The sequence below is a fragment of the Vulpes vulpes genome, chromosome 13 (genome assembly GCF_048418805.1).
Source record: "Vulpes vulpes isolate BD-2025 chromosome 13, VulVul3, whole genome shotgun sequence".
NCBI lineage: Eukaryota > Metazoa > Chordata > Mammalia > Carnivora > Canidae > Vulpes > Vulpes vulpes.
Window position 1 is genome coordinate 95,026,740 of NC_132792.1, and position 16,621 is coordinate 95,043,360.

General features: G+C 39.1%; 1 protein-coding gene across 8 annotated transcripts in view; it reads left to right on the forward strand.

Annotated features, from left to right (window-relative positions):
* Positions 1-16,621, forward strand: part of RBBP8 (RB binding protein 8, endonuclease) — a 101,550-nt gene that overhangs the window by 16,979 nt on the left and 67,950 nt on the right. For 2 of the 8 annotated variants that reach the window (XM_026006536.2, XM_072735079.1), the window contains exons 2-3: positions 550-651; positions 4,441-4,646. In XM_026006536.2, the coding sequence (XP_025862321.2) occupies positions 4,538-4,646 (109 nt within the window). In that variant the 5' untranslated portion in view covers positions 550-651; positions 4,441-4,537. Of the gene's footprint in view, positions 1-549; positions 652-971; positions 1,724-3,918; positions 3,998-4,440; positions 4,647-16,621 lie in introns of those variants that run through there. The other 6 variants (XM_072735074.1, XM_072735075.1, XM_072735076.1 and 3 more) reach the window with 6 other exon arrangements.

Below are 16,621 nucleotides of genomic sequence, written 5' to 3' on the forward strand. Positions count from 1 at the left end.
AATTACCTTTACAGTTCGTATCTATGGTCTCCTAAATACTGCTTAACCTCTAAAAGTTCCTAATACTATCCTGTCTTCCACCCAGATCTTAGAAGTACTACAGAAAAGGACTGAACCGCCTTAAAAGATCCTGTTGATTCTATCCTGTTCTGTTTATTTTCAACTTCATTTGTAGAATTGTTAACGCTAACACGCTTCTTTTATTAATCAAAATAAATAAGAAAACATACCAACGGTTTGAATGTTATAAACAGCCACAGGCACTGTTGATTTTTTTTTAAAACATTAAATTAGGGGATCCCTGGGTGGCTCAGCGGTTTTGCACCTGCCTTCAGCCCAGGGCGTGATCCTGGAGTTCGGGGATCGAGTCCCACGTCGGGATCCCTGCATGGAGCCTGTTTCTCCCTCTGCCTGTCTCTGTCTCTCTGCCTCTCTGTGTCTCATGAATAAATACATTAAATCTAAATAAATAAATAAAACATTAGATTACCTAAGAGCTTGTTGGTCCAACAAATAATACTAGTCACTTCTGATTCCGTCTCATTTCAGGGTCTTCAGGAACTCTGCCTGCAATCTCAGCAAAATACACCTCGTCTTGCTACACGGCCCCAGCGCCCGGTCCTGTCCGCTCCCATCACTACTGAGCTGCAGGTAATAGCTACAGCGCAGAAACTACGGCGGACGGATCCGAGTCCGCTCCGTCCTCGGTTCTAACCTCCAGGAGGTTCTCGCACATGCTTGCCCGAAATGCGCCGAAGTCAGACGCACCACGGGCTTGAAGTTCCCCAGGCAGAAAAGCATGCGCTTTCTCCAGCGCATCTCAACAAAAACGCCGCGGCCGCCAGCTCCTGGAGCGGCTCCCGAGTCCCAGGCAGCGGCGCGGGGACACACGGGGCACCACCTCGCTCGGCCGCAGGAGGCGCGGCGTGACGTAGCGGGAACCCCGCGTGACGTCATGCGGACCCGGGCGCGGGGCGGGGCGGGGCCGGGCGCCTCCCAGCCTGGCCCGCGGCCCTCGGGCGCTCCCCCGCCTCCGGAAGCGCAAGTCTCCCCGAGGGGCCGGCTTTCCCGGAGGGGGCTTGGCGGATTAGTGAGGGGAGGAAGAGCGAGCGGCTGCCTCCTCACAGCCCCGGAGCCGTGCGTGCTTCCGCGCGTGGGCTTTCGAGAATCTCTGAGGCAATCTTGGAAGCCGTGAGTAAAGAGGCATCTCCTTCCCGGAATCCGGAGCGGTGGGTCGTGGCGGCTACTTCCGGCCTGGGGCCCGGCGACCTTCGGCCGGAGGTGGGTCGGAGGGAGGACGAGCCGGCGCTCCCCGCGGGCCTTTGGTTTCCCGCGCGCGCTGCGGACCGGCCTACCGGCGCCGAGCCCGCCCCGCGCATGCGCCGGGGGCGCGTCGCGCGCTGTGCGCCAATCGCGCCGCGGGGTTTCGCGAGTTTGGGTGACGGCGGTGGCGGAGCTTTGCGCGGCGCAGGGCGGGAGAGCTGGCGGCCGCGGGCCCTCTGCACCTCTGCTTTGCTCGGAGGAGGACCGGCCCACGTCCCCGTGCGAGAACGTGTGGTGGGTGCGACAGGAAAGAAATTCTCTGAGCGCCTTCCCTGTGGTGGCTGACACTGCCGCAGGATGCACGGGAATGAGTTACATTACTACGGACCTTTGAGCGCGGGAGGCACTTCGAGACACCAGGTGAACGTTTTTGCGAAATCAAGGCACGTCATCGTGCAAGGTAGCGGTTCCAGCTGAAAGCGAGATTGTGACAGGAGAGCTGGGCGTGCAGCGTAGGTTGGAGAGGGCTTTGCGAGCCAGAAATGCCGAGTTTAGTGTTGTGCTAGTCAGTTGTTTTTATGTGGGGGAAAAAGACTTAAAAAAAAAAGATTTTATTTATTTATTCATGAGAGACACAGAGAGAGAGAGAGAGAGAGGCAGAGACACAGGCAGAGGGAGAAGCAGGCTCCATGCAGGGAGCCCGATGTGGGGCTCGATCCCAGGTCTCCAGGATCACACCCTGGGCCGAAGGCAGATGCTAAACCGCTGCGCCACCCGGGCTGCCCCCCCTCCCCTTTTTTTTTAACTACTTCTGAAGACACATTGAAGAATGCTTGTTTTACACTATTGTTTTTGTTATTTAATACTACGCGATTTAAATCATTCATTAGGGTAAATAAGACTTTATTTTAAACTATCACTTAAGAGAAATAATTATTTTCTTGGGCGGCAGTATTCTGTAGTTAATTAGCATCACTTGTGAGCCCCCTCCCCCCACCTCTTTACCGGTGTCCCAGGTAGCCTTTGTTGGACCTGACGGTATGACCTCGGGCGAGTTACTTAATCTCTTAAACCTGTTTCTCAAACTCTAAAATGAAATTATTATTATTTTTTTTAAATGAAATTATTAACAGTAGTTGTTTTACAGAGTTCTCAAGATTAGGTTTTAAGGTATAATTATAAAACATTACAGTATCTTTTTTTTTTTTTTTTTTTTTCCAGTATCTTACGTAGTAGTAAATGGTAGCTTTTGTTGACAATAGATAGGCCTGTTATCTTTTAGGGTTAAGATATAGTAGAATTCAGGCCTCTTTGGAATTAAAGCTGTATTAATCCATGCACCCAACCTCTCTTTTAAAAACTTAATTACTGGGACACCTGGGTGGCTCAGCAGTTAAGGCGCCTGCCTTCAGCTGAGGGCCAGGATCCTGGAAACCCGGGATCGAGTTCCAGGTCGGGTTCCCTGCATGGAGCCTGCTTCTCCCTCTGCCTCTCTCTCTCTGTGTCTCTCATGAATAAAGTGTTAAAAAAAAATAAAAACTTAATTACGGAAATAATAAATATACCCAAGAAAGAGACTAGAATTACGAACTCTGTCACATATCCATCCATTCCCTATATTCAATAATTGTCAAAGCGGCCCTTCTTATTTCATCCAACATTCGTTTTTTGTTTTAGCTGAAGTATTTGAAAGCAAATGCACAACAGGTGAATTTACTTGTAAACATATCCGAATATATCTCAAGAGCTAAGGACTTTTTTAAAATACATATTTTATTTATTTATTCATGAGAGGCTCAGAGAGAGAGAGAGGCAGAGACACAGGCAGACGGAGAAGCAGGCTCCATGCAGGGAGCGTGACATGGACTAGATGTTAGGACCCCGGGATCAGGCCCTGGGCCGAAGGCGCTAAACTGCTGGGCCACCAGGGCTGCCTTTTTTTTTTTTTTTTTTTTTTTTTCTTTTTTAACATGAGCACACTATCATGCCCAAGACAATTAAAAATAATTCCCTAACATTATCTAAAATCCAGTACATGTTTTCACTGTCTCAAAAAAGCCTAATCACAATTTTTAAAAAGCTTAATAAACGTGTATTTTAACAGTATTTCTGTAGTGCTTTTAAAGTATCTTCACTCATCACTTTGCTCCTTTAGAAAGGTCATTGCTGGGGCGCCTGGGTAGCTCAGTCAGTTGAGCATAGGACTCTTGATCTCAGAGTCATGAGTTCAAGCCCCACCTTAGGCATGGAGCCTGCATTTACAAAAAGAAGGTCATTGTTTATTTTAGCTTCATCATCAGAGACCATGAGAAGTGGTTTGTAAGAGACACTTAAATCAGTTTGGGCACGTTAGCAATAGTAAGGCCTTGGCTAAGGAGCCATATGTGAAATTTAGTAGACTTGTTTTACTCTTTTAGAAGTAGTTAGTTATTGGTTTCAGTTTAAGGACACATCTTAAAATGTTTATGAATCCACTTGAAGTTCTTAGCATACCATTGCTTCTTTTAGGGGCCACACAGATAATCATTCACCTCTATTCTGAGAGGGACACAGTATAGCCTCACTACCTTTTTGCCTTGTTGCTTGACATTTTTGTGTTCATAGATCTTTACTGTTCCTGTGTCTTGCTCACTGATTTCTCTTGTTATGTGAAAGGTATTCAGATCTTCAGGTGTATTCATCACAATCATCTTTCTTGCTCTTTTATAAGATTTGAGTTCCTTGGAATATGTAGGTATGTATATGTGAATGTTGTTTAAGTCAAAAGTATGTCAAGTTTTCCAGTTTTTGTTGCACTCCAGGCAACTCAAAAGTTTAACGAGGAAAAAAAAAAGTTTAACGAGGAATAAATTATTTTAGAAGGTGAAGCAATTAATACTGAGCATGAATGACTACAAACCTGTCAAAAGTAGAATCATCTCAACTTAAGTAATTGCTTCTTTCTAGGAGGACTTAGAGAAGGTTTGCCTGAAGATTTAGCTTAACTAAAGACCAAATAACTGCCATGAGGGTTCTCACCATAATTATCTTCTTCACTTCTGTCCCCCGAATTCTCAAAGTGATTGATTGTAGGTAAAGGAAAACTTGAGATGAATTGGCTAGGCTCAAAGATATTCTGACTTCAAATTACATACAGATAAATGCGAAATTCATTTATGTTGCCATCTGTTGTTTCAGGTATTTCAACTGTTGAAGACAACTTCATACCTGTATAATGTAACAGAAGAAGGTCAGAAAATATCAGGCAGATAGAAGTGTGGAGCATTTTAACAAGATGAACATCTCTGGAAGCAACTGTGGAAGCCCTAGTTCTGTAGATGTATCTAATGACTTTAAGGAACTTTGGACAAAACTAAAGGAGTATCATGATAAGGAAGTACAAGGTAAAATCTTCTTTTTAAATACTAATAGTATTCTATCGAGACTAATAGTGATAACTTTGTGTGACAGTTCTGAGATCTCATTTTTAAAGTACCTTTATTGTAAGTTTTTGTGACCCATTTATGGTTAAGCTTTATAACTATAGACAACTACTATAGAATGTAGTTCTTGCACAATATGTAGTTATTTACTTACAGTAATATGTGTGGTATGGTGGAAAGGGCATAGAAATTGTTGATTGAAGACTGGTATTTAAATTATGAATTCATATTTCCTTGCTCTATGATCTCAGTTTAATAAGCTTTAAACTTAATTTTTTTTCCTGTAAAATTATTTGAAGCTTTTTTTTTTTTTTTTTTTAGATTTTATTTATTTATGTATTCATGAAAGACACAGAGAGAGGCAGAGACACAGGCAGAGGGAGAAGCAGGCTCCATGCAGGGAGCCTGATGTGGGACTTGATCTTGGGACAAAGGCAGGCACCAAACCGCTGAGCCACCCAGGGATCCCAATTTGCAGGATTCTTTATAGACTTTGAAATGCTACTTGTTATTCTCTAGGCCTTTGGGAATCTATTTGCTACCAGGCACTAAGATATAAGAACAAATGGCAGTTTGCCCTCAAAGAGCCTGAAGTCTAGGGGATCCCTGGATGGCTCAGCAGTTTGGCGCCTGCCTTTGGCCCCAGGCATGATCCTGGAGTCCCAGGATTGAATCCCGCATCGGGCTTCCAGCATGGAGCCTGCTTCTTCTCCCTCTGCCTGTGTCTCTGCCTCTCTCTCTCTCTCTCTCTCTCTCTCTCTCTCTCTGTGTGTGTGTTTCATAAATAAATAAATAAATAAATAAATAAATAAATAAATAAATCTTTTAAAAAAAAAGAGCCTGAAGTCTAATAGAGATAGAGTTATATAAGCAGATAATTACAGTGTAATGAAATAGGAGCTAAAAGGTTTATACAATGTACAGTGAGTGTGCAGAGGATTGAGCTATTTGATTGGGATGAATATATAAATATTATTTGTGATTGTGTTATAAGGTACTCCATATAAAACAATTTTCAATTAAAGGTAAACTCAAGGGGCACCTGGTTGGCTCAGTTAGGCATCTCTCTGCCTTTGGCTTGGGTCATGATCCTAGAGTCCTGGGATTGAGCCCTGCATCAGGCTCCCTGCTCAGCAGGGAGTCTGCTTCTCCCTCTGCCCCTCACCCTGCTTGTGCTGTCATAAATAAAATCTTTTTAAAAATACAAAGGTAAACTCAAGGTGTAATATTATTATCTATCTAATTCTGTAACAGAATACATTTTTTCGATGCATGAGAAATGCATGGTATTACATTTGTTTCTTGCTGTAACTATAGGTTTATTTATTTATTTTTAATTTTTATTTATTTATGATAGTCACACAGAGAGAGAGAGACAGAGACATAGGCAGAGGGAGAAGCAGGCTCCATGCACCGGGAGCCCGACATGGGATTCGATCCCGGTTCTCCAGGATCGCGCCCTGGGCCAAAGGCAGGCACTAAACCGCTGCGCCACCCAGGGATCCCAACTATAGGTTTAATAGTAGAGTGCTTTGCAGCTTTTACGTTATGCTGAGGTGCCATTAAAACATGATCCACCTAAATCTAGGTGTTGGAACTTTTCCTGTGGTAAATGTAGTTTCTGGCAGAACTTCATCATAATGGACTCATCATTAATTAATAGGTTCTGAAACATGAGCCCCAGAAGTATTCTTGCATGCCTCCAGTGTACTTGGGAGACACTTATTGAAGGGGTGCACTTGCCATCTGCCATAACTTGTGAATAAGAATGAATCATATATAGTTATAGTTCTAAGGGATTTTGTAGTGTACCCTGTTATCTGGGAACACAAAGGAAGAACAGGGGTGCATGTGAGATTTACTGTCAGACCAGACTTTACAATCGAATGAAGTCAAGAGAACAGCATATGCAAAGGTTTGGTAGTTAATGGCCTCATTTTATTTTATTTTGTTTTATTTTATTTCATTTTTTTATTTATTTTTATTTTTTTTTTAAAGATTTTATTTGTTTATTCATGATAGACGTAGAGAGAGAAAGAGAGGCAGAGACACAGGCAGAGGGAGAAGCAGACTCCATGCCAGGAGCCCGACGTGGGACTCGATCCTGGGACTCCAGGATTGCGCCCTGGGCCGAAGGCAGGTGCTAAACCGCTGAGCCACCCAGGGATCCCAATGGCCTCATTTTTTTTTTTTTTAATTTTTATTTATTTATGATAGTCACACAGAGAGAGAGAGAGAGGCAGAGACATAGGCAGAGGGAGAAGCAGGCTCCATGCACCGGGAGCCCGAGGTGGGATTCGATCCTGGGTCTCCAGGATCGCGCCCTGGGCCAAAGGCAGGCACCAAACCGCTGCGCCACCCAGGGATCCCAATGGCCTCATCTTAATCAAGAAACTGTAGACAGGTTGGTATAGCCCACAGAGGGAATGAGGCAGGAGATGGGAGTTTATTGGGCAGGTGGATAAGAGATAATGCTAGAAAGGGAGATAGGCTCCGATTATGTAAAACAGTATGTACTAAAGGGATTGTTATCATGCTTTGCCTTTAGGATTTAGTGTAAATCCTACAACACCTATTTCTATGGTTTGGGAGTAGTGCTGTGTTGAGAAAGAGATATACTTGTTAAGTCTGTGAGTTCTGGATGGAGGCTGCCATCTAAGATGCCATTTGAAAGCCATCTCACCATTCAAAGGTAGTGGCCTTGTACAAGTTATTTAACTTTATGATGCATCAGATTCCTTATTTACAAAATAAAGATACTAATAATAGCTACTTCATAGTGTATTAAATAGTTTTATATATGTAAAGCATTGGGGAGAGTTTCTGGCACATAGTAAAGAAAATGTGTGTTAGTGATTATGTGTTAGATATTAGAATGCTATCCTTCTGAAGCAGCACCATTATATTATCAATGCCTGCTGTGGACCACCATCCCAGCTAGATACAATAAGATACTATTAAAAATTTGTAACAGAAAAAAAAATTCGTAACAGAGGTTTCACATACTGATTCCTTTTATTTTCCTCTTTATGATTTTTGTAAACTGCTAATTTCTAGAGAAAAAAAAACAAAAAGAATAGCCAAAGTAAACATGAGAAAATTTAAATGGTTAAGAAATCTTAGAAAATTCTTATCTTCTATCTCTTTTGGCACGGGATAGTTACTATCTCAAGGGAGAGTTACTATCTCTTTTTGAAGAATGGGGATAGTTACTTTTAAAAAATTGTCATGAGGGGGACGCATGAGTGGCTCAGTTATTGAGCGTCTGCTGCCTTCAGCTCAGGGTGTGATCCCAATCTGGGGATCAAGTCCCGCATTGGGCTCCCTATGAGGAGCCTGCTTCTCCCTCTGTCTGATTCTACCTCTCTCTCTGTGTCTTTCAGGAATTAAAAAAAAAAAAAAAAAAAAGTATATTGTCATGAAATATACATTAAGTTTTTCATCTTAACCACTTTCAGTTGCACAGTTGAGTGGTATTACATTCATCATGTTGTGCAACCATCACCACATCCATTTCTAGAGCTCTTCCATCTTGTAAAACTGAAATTTTATACCTATTAAACAATAACTCCCCATTTACCTGCCTCCAGCCTCTGGCAGCCACTTTTCTATCTCTGTGATTTTGACTACTGTAAACACCTTGTAAAAGTGGAATGTTACAGTCTTTTTCTGACTGGCTCATTTCATATGCATGATGTCTTCGAGGTTCATCCATACTGTAGCATCAGAATTTTTTTCTTTTTTAAGATTGAATGATATTCCATTGTATATACCACATTTTGCTTATCCATCCATAATTAGACATTTGAGTTGCTTCCATCCTTTCGCTATTGTGAATAATTGTTGCTCTGAACATGAGTGTACAAGTAATCTCTTCAAGATCCTACTGTCAACTCTTGGGTATATACCTAGAAATGGGATTGCTTAATTATATGGTAATTATATTTTTAATTTTTAATTACTATATTCTTTTCCATAGTAGCATTTTACATTCTCAGCAGCAGTGCATGAGGATTATAATTTCTCCATTTTCTCACCAACTCTTTCTTTCTTTCTTTCTTTCTTTCTTTCTTTCTTTCTTTCTTTCTTTCTTTCTTTCTTCTTTCTGATAGTGATAGCTATCCTAGTGGATGTAAGGTGATACTGTGGTTTTGCTTTGTATTTACCTAATGATTAGTGATGTTGAACATGTTTTCATGTGTTTATTGTCCATTTCTGTATCATTGGAGAAATGTCTATTCAAGTCCTTTGCCTATTTTTTAATCGGGTTTGTTTTTTTGTTGTTGTTGAGTTGTAGAAGTTCTTTATATATTCTAGATATTAATCTTTTTTTAAAAGATTATTTATTTGGGAGAAAAAAAGAGAATGCATGGGCAGAGGAGGAACAGAGGGAGAAGAGAGAGAATCTCAGATTCCCCACTGAGCATGGAGTAAGAAGCAGGGCTCACTCTCACAATCCTGAGACCATGACCTGAATCAAAATCAAGGGTCGGATACTCAACCAACTGACCCACCCAGGTGCCTCTGGATATTAATCTTTTATCAGATAATATAATTTGCAAATATTTTCTCCCATTCTGTGGGTTGCTTTTTCACTCTGTTCATTGTGTCCTTTGATGCACAGAACTTTTAAATTTTGATACAGCCCAATTTATCTGTTTTTTTCTTTTGTTGCCTGTACTTTTGGTGTCTTATCCAAGAAATCGTTGCCAAATCTATCATTTAGCTTTTCCCCTGTTTTCTTCTAAGAATCTTATAGTTTTAGCTCTTATGTTTAAATCTTTCATCCATTTTTTTTTCTTTCATCCATTTTGAGTTACATTTTGTATCTGATGTAAGGGTCACACTTCATTCTTTTACATGTGGATATCCAGTATTCCCAGCACTGTTTGTTGAAAAGACCATTTCCCCATTGAATGGTCTTGGCACCATTGTCGAAAACCATTTGATCGTATATATGAGAGTTTACTTTTGGGCTCTGTATTCTATTCCATTGGTCTCCACTTCTGTCTTTATGTCAGTACTACACTGTTTTGATTACTGTAACTTTTAGTTAAGTTTTGAAATCAGGAAGTATGTGATCTCTAGTTTTGTTCTTTTTCAAAATTATTTAGGCTATTGGGAGTCCCTTGAGATTACATGTGGATTTAAGACATTTTTCTATTACTTCAAAAATCCTAGAAAGAAAGAGAAAGAAAGAAAGAAAGAAAGAAAGAAAGAAAGAAAGAAAGAAAGAAAGAAAGAAAGAAAGAAAGAAAAAAGAAAATCCTCACTGGGATTTTGATAGAGATTGCATTGAATCTATAGATCTTTTTGAGTAGTCTTTTAGACATCTTAACAGTATTCAGTTTTCCAGCCCATGAACATGCCATGTCTTTCTATTTAATTTGCCTTCTTCAATTTCTTTAAGGAATATTTTGTAATTTTCTTTGTCTAAATATTTCATTTCCTTGGTTAAGTCTATTTTAAGTATTCTTTTTGATGCTGCTATAAATTGAATTGTTTCCTTCATTTATTTTTTCTTTATAAGTTCATTAATTTTTTTTTAAGTAATCTCTACACCTGACATGGGGCTCAAACTCACAACCCTGATCTCGAGTCACATACTTTTCTGTCAAGAGTTGCATACCCTTCTGACTGAGCCAACCAGGCACCCCTCATTTCCTTTTCTAATTGTTAGCTTATAGAAACACAACTGACTTCTATGTATTGATTTTGTATCCTGTAACTTTGTTGGAGGTCTTTACTTATTAATTGTAGTTTTTTTCATTCCTAGCTGAAATAAACATTAAAAGCTCTGTAATTTTTTTTTTTTATTATGAAAGGTTGGAGTTCAACTACCTCTACTATACAAGTATCCCTTACTCTTCTAGTCTCATTCTTTGATCATTCTGTTTCATGTTTCCATTAAAGCCCTCTTTCAGCATATAGAATTGCTCATCCAACTAGGGTGTAATTTCATTTAGAAATCCAGGTATTGGGGTACCTGAGTGGCTTAGTTAAGCAGCTGCCTTCACCTCAGGTCATGATCCCAGGATTCTGGGATCAAGCCCCAAATCAGGCTTCCTTTTCTTTTTTCTTTTCTATTCTTTTTTTTTTTTTTTTTTAAGATTTTATTCATTTATTCACGAGAGACACACAGAGAGACAGAAGCACAGACACAGGCAGAGGGAGAAGCAGGCTCTATGCAGGGAACCTGACATGGGACTCGATCCCGGGTCTCCAGGATCGCACCCTGGGCTGAAAGCAGTGCTAAACCTCTGAGCCACCCAGGCTGTCCAGGCTTCCTTTACAATAGGCAGCCTGCTTCTCCTTCTCCACTGCTTGTGCTCTCTCGAGTACATACTTTCTCCCTCTCTCAAATAAATAAATAAAATCTTTAAAAATAAAATAGAAGTCCAGGTATCAATTTTCTTATTATTGTTTTATGTATTGATTTTTTTTAGCTTAAACTTTTTCCTAAAAATATTGAAACACAAAGTAAAAAAAAGTTATACAGTTATACCCCAACACAAACTGGCAACCACTTTTATAATCTTTTTTTCTTTTTTTCTTAAGATTTTATTTACTTATTTCAGAGAGAGAGCATGAGTAGGGGCAGAGGAAGAAGGACAAGCAGACTTCTTGCTGAGCAGGGAGCCCGACATCGGGTTCAATACCAGGACCCTAGGTTTATGGCCTGAGCTGAAGACAGACTCTTTTTTTTTTTTTTTTTTTTTTTTTAATATTTTTATTTATTTATGATAGTCACACAGAGAGAGAGGCAGAGACATAGGCAGAGGGAGAAGCAGGCCCCATGCACCGGGAGCCCGACGTGGGATTCGATCCCGGGTCTCCAGGATCGCGCCCTGGGCCAAAGGCAGGCGCTAAACCGCTGCGCCACCCAGGGTTCCCTGAAGACAGACTCTTAACCAACTGGGCCACCCAGGCTCCCTTTTATAATCCTTTGTGTTTGAGTTCTTCTATGTTCCTTTCTAATTTAAAGTTTAAAATGGGGATACTTGGGTGGCTCAGAGGTTGAGCATCTGCCTTTGGCCCAGGGCATGATCCCAGGATGCTGGATCATCCCACATTGGGGCTCCTTATGGGGAGCCTGCTTCTCCATCTGCCTATGTCTCTGCCTCTGTGTCTCTCATGAATAAATAAATCTTTAAAAACTTTTTTTAAATAAAGTTTAAAATATTATGTTCTGTTTTGTTTAGGAAATACTATATATAAAAGTAAAGAAAACTGTATAATAATCTCTTATATACTTAATCACTCAGCTTGAACTATCATCAGTAAATGGCCAGTCTTATTTTACTTGTATTCCATTTACTTTTCAATCCCTCTTTCAGTCAGTCATTTTGGCATCTCTGACATAATTAATTTATAAACACTTTAGTATGTATTTCCAGTAGGCTTCTTTTTTTAAAGATTTTATTTATTTATTCATGAGAGAGAGAGGCAGAGACAGTCAGAGGGAGAAGCAGGTCCCATGGAGGGAGCCCGATGTGGGACTCGATCCCGGAACCGCAGGATCACACCCTGAGCCAAAGGCAAATGCCCAACTGCTGAGGCACCTAGGCGTCCCTCCCGTAGGCTTTTTTTTACCAAATAAATCTGTTATCACACTAACAAAACAATTTATTAACATCTAATATCTAATAGATGAAAGAGTTCAAATTTCTACAATTATCTAAGGTGTCTTTATTGTTGGTTGTTCAAGTCTAAATCTAAAAGACATCTTCATGTTATATTTGATTACTGTATATGTTATTTTTGTATTTCTCTTATGAGATTAAGCGTCTGCTTATGTTTAAGGGTGATTTATATTTTTTAAGAATTTTTATGAACTTATAACAATTTTACGAATTTATAACACTTTTTATGAATTGTTACACACCTTATTGCTCACTTTTTAGGATTGTTGGGCTTTCTCATCCCAATTTCTTGGAGCTGTTTAATTGACTGAGGCAGATAATTAACTTCAAATATTTTAAAAAATGGAAATTCAAAATTGTTGTAGTGATAAAGATCTAATTTTAAAGTGAACTATGCTCATGGTCATATGTCCAAGGATAAATATGAATTTTTAAAATTAATTTGCTCTTCTTTTGACTATACGGTTTTCTCCCAGAAAATCTAGTGTATAACATTGAGGAACAATTCTGAGTTTTAATACTGACTTCCTATTCATTCAGGGAGTAGTAATTGGATTATATGCTAGGAATGATAGGAGTTGCTGAGAATACAGCAGTGAAGAAGACACAGTAGGTTTTGGGGTTCTGTATTATTTTTTTTTTCCTTTTTTTTTTTTTTAAAGATAGACATAGTGGGGAGGGCAGAGACACTGGCAGAGGGAGAAGCAGGCTCCATGCAGGGAGCCCGATGCGGGACTCGATCCCAGGTCTCCAGGACCACGCCCTGGGCCAAAGGCAGGCCCCAAACTGCTGCACCACCCAGGGATCCCTTCTTTTTCTTTTAAGGAAAATGTTTATACAATATGATTGCATAATGAAATGATAGCAAAAATAAGTCACATACAAGAGAGTCTTTGTAATCCTAATAGCATCAATATAATCCACTATATGCACTACTTTTAAAACTGGGGAGGAATAAACAGTCTTCCAATTTCTGTTATAGAGCTGCAATATCTTCTTTTTGGTTTCTCATACTGTATCACATAGGTTTACCAATAAGAACAGCTTTAAGTTTATTATGGGAGTGTTACTACTGCATATTATAAAAGTTATTACTCTTTGAGACCTGGAAGTGAAGCAAATACAATACTTTGAAGTAATTTAAATAGGACCAGATGTAGTTGAGTTAGTTACTAATAAACATTTGATAGAGAATTAGCATTCTGCTGTCTTCAGGCATAAAGTTAAGTTCTTTATCCTTCAAATAATTACTTTCTGTTGTTTTATAACTGGTTTGAAGAAGATCATAAGTTTTTATTAGGCAGAGTAACTATCTTACTCATCTTTACATCTCTGTAGGTAAGAGTGCTTGGCACAGAGTAAAAAAAAAAATAAATGATATATGAATGAATTACATAGTTTATAGCTTGGTCAATGGAATATTTTCATGAACATCAGTATTTTAAATCCCATAACATGGAAATATCAGCATTTTATTTTATTTTATTTTATTTTTCAGCATTTTATATTTATTTAAAATGCTGAAATACTTTACTACCCATCAGGCTCCACGCAGGGAGCCTGATGCCGGACTGGATCCTGGGACTCCAGGATCACACCCCGGGCCAAAGGCAGGCACTCAACTGCTGAGCCATCCAGGCATCCCTCATTCCTAGTTTTTTTGTTTGTTTGTTTTAAAGATTTTATTTATTTATTCATGAGAGACACAGAGAGTGAGTCAGAGACACAGGCAGAAGAAGCAGGCTCCATGCAGGGAGCCTGACATGGGACTCGATCCTGGGTCTGCAGGATCATGCCCTGGGCTGAAGGCGGCACTAAACTGCTGAGCCACCTGAGCTGCCCCTCATTCTTAGTTTTAAAAGAAATTTGTGTCGCTTGTATTGTTGTGATCAGTGTATATAGTGTTTTATATCTGACTTATTTTTGTTATTTCATTTAAACTCTACTTGCTTTTCCATGTTGTGCATAATCATTTTAGAATTTTTATATATGCCCATTTAAAATTGAGCCACTGGGATGCCTGGGTGGCTCAGCAGTTGAGCTTCTGTGTGATCCCAGAGTTCCAGGATTGATGTGGACATCGGGTTCCAAATGGAGAGCCTGCTTCTCCCTCTGCCTATGTCTCTGCCTCTCTGTGTCTCTCAGGAATAAGTAAAATATTTTTTAAAAAATTAAATAAATAAAAATAAAATTGGGCCAGTTTTATTTTTAGGCTCTTAATTTAACAGGGATAAAATATTTGGCAGATTTCTTCTTCAGGTTCCTCAGTGTTTCAGGGTCTTCAGAAGATACCTATTTTATGATGAGGAAGAGTCAGGAAAATAAATAATACACTTTTTATAAGAAACAACATGCCATATTCATCAGATTATAAAACATATAAAACTCACAAATATTATATGGCAATAATTATTTTCAATTGTGTGCTCATAGCTATGCCCCAATACTCATCGCATTCCCGAGAGAGAGTTTGTATACACTGAAAATATTGAGAGGAATATAACAATTTTTAGTATGTTTAGCTAATATCTGTGTCTTATGAATGGTAGGTATTAGATATATGTGTGAATTGATGAGAAGATAATTTCTGGTACCTTAGAATACTAGATTAATCAGGGTACTTTTTCCAATTTCAGAATCATTTTGGATTCTTAAAGGTGTTGAATGAGTACTATTTTTAAAAAAGTAATGTTATTTTAGGGCAGCCCTGGTGGCTCAGCGGTTTAGTGCCGCCTTCAGCCCAGGGCCTGATCCTGGAGATCTGGGATCGAGTCCCCACATTGGGCTCCCTGCATGGAGCCTGCTGCTCCCTCTGCCTGTGTCTCTGCTTTTCTCTCTCTCTCTCTCTGTGTCTCTCATGAATAAATAAATCTTAAAAAAAAAAAAAAAAGTAATGTTATTTTAAAACATTTGGGTTTAGGGACGCCTGGGTTGCTCAGTGGTTTGACGCCTGCCTTTGGCTCAGGTCATGATACCGGGATCTGGGATCAAGTCCCACATCAGGCTCCCTGTGAGGAGCCTGCTTCTCCCTCTGCCTCTCTCTCTCTGTGTCTCTCATGAATAAATAAATACATCTTTAAAAAAAAAATTGGGGTTTAGATGAGGCAAGTTTGCTGAAAGCAGACTTTTTTTTTTCTTTTTGAAAGCAGACTTTTTAAACTATAGTTCTTTGTCAATGTATTCCACATAGTTCCATATAAAATTAGATCTTCCAACTGTGTGATAAGATCAAAGACATGCCTGAAGGGTACTTAATTTTTTTTTAAAGTGGGGGATCCACTTGGAGAAACCAGTATAAGAGGCTATTTGAAAGACATCAAACATGGACTTGTCCAGACTTTGCAGGTTTTGAAGTATATATAGGAATCAAAATTGACTCATTACTTTTAAACCTTTGTGTCAATTTTAAAAAGAGAGAAAAGAAATGTTTTGAACGAGAGTACTTGAATATATAATTTTTACTTAGATATACAAGGAAGTCTACCCACCCATAGGCACTTACATGCATCTGAATACCCACACTGTATCTTAAGATGTTTTTTTCCCTTATTTGACCAAAACATGATAAAATGGTAACTAAAACATGCCATATACAAAACAGTTTGTACATTAATCAAAAGAATGTATTAAGCTACATGCATTTCTTTTTAAATTGGGAAAGAATAAAGTCAACCTCTGTTGAAAAACAATATGTAAAGGAGACCATTTTTGTTGGAAAATTCTGGAAACATTTGTGACTGAGTTTTTATATCTTGTATCCTTAGGATAATTGTATCCTTTAATGATTGTTCCCTTTATTGTTTTTGTGTTCCTTTTGTGGCAAATGCTGCTACTATCAGGTCAAAAACAAGTTGTTACAGATAAATGTTACTGATAATTTGTTAGAGCATGTTTTATGTTTTAATATGATTTAATAGAAATTTCAGAATTTGTTAAATTTTAAAGGTTTGAATGAAGTATTTGGGTGCAATATCTTTTTTTTTTTTTTTCTTTTTAAATCTTTCAGTATCAAGTTTACTTAAAAGCACAGGTAATAAAATAGAAGTTAGAATGTTTATTTTTCAGAATGCTACCATTTTATTTTTCTTTACTTTTTTAAAGATTTTCATTTTTAATTAATCTCTACACCCATTGTGGTATAGAGGCACCTTAGAATGGCACCATTTTAATAAATAGTCTCTTATCCATGCCGGGTTCTATTGTCAGCATCTCATCTAATAATGTTTTAGTAAATCTGAACATCAGTTTCTTAGAAAACTAGGCAGGTTTTTCAGGACAAAATTGGAACCCCTT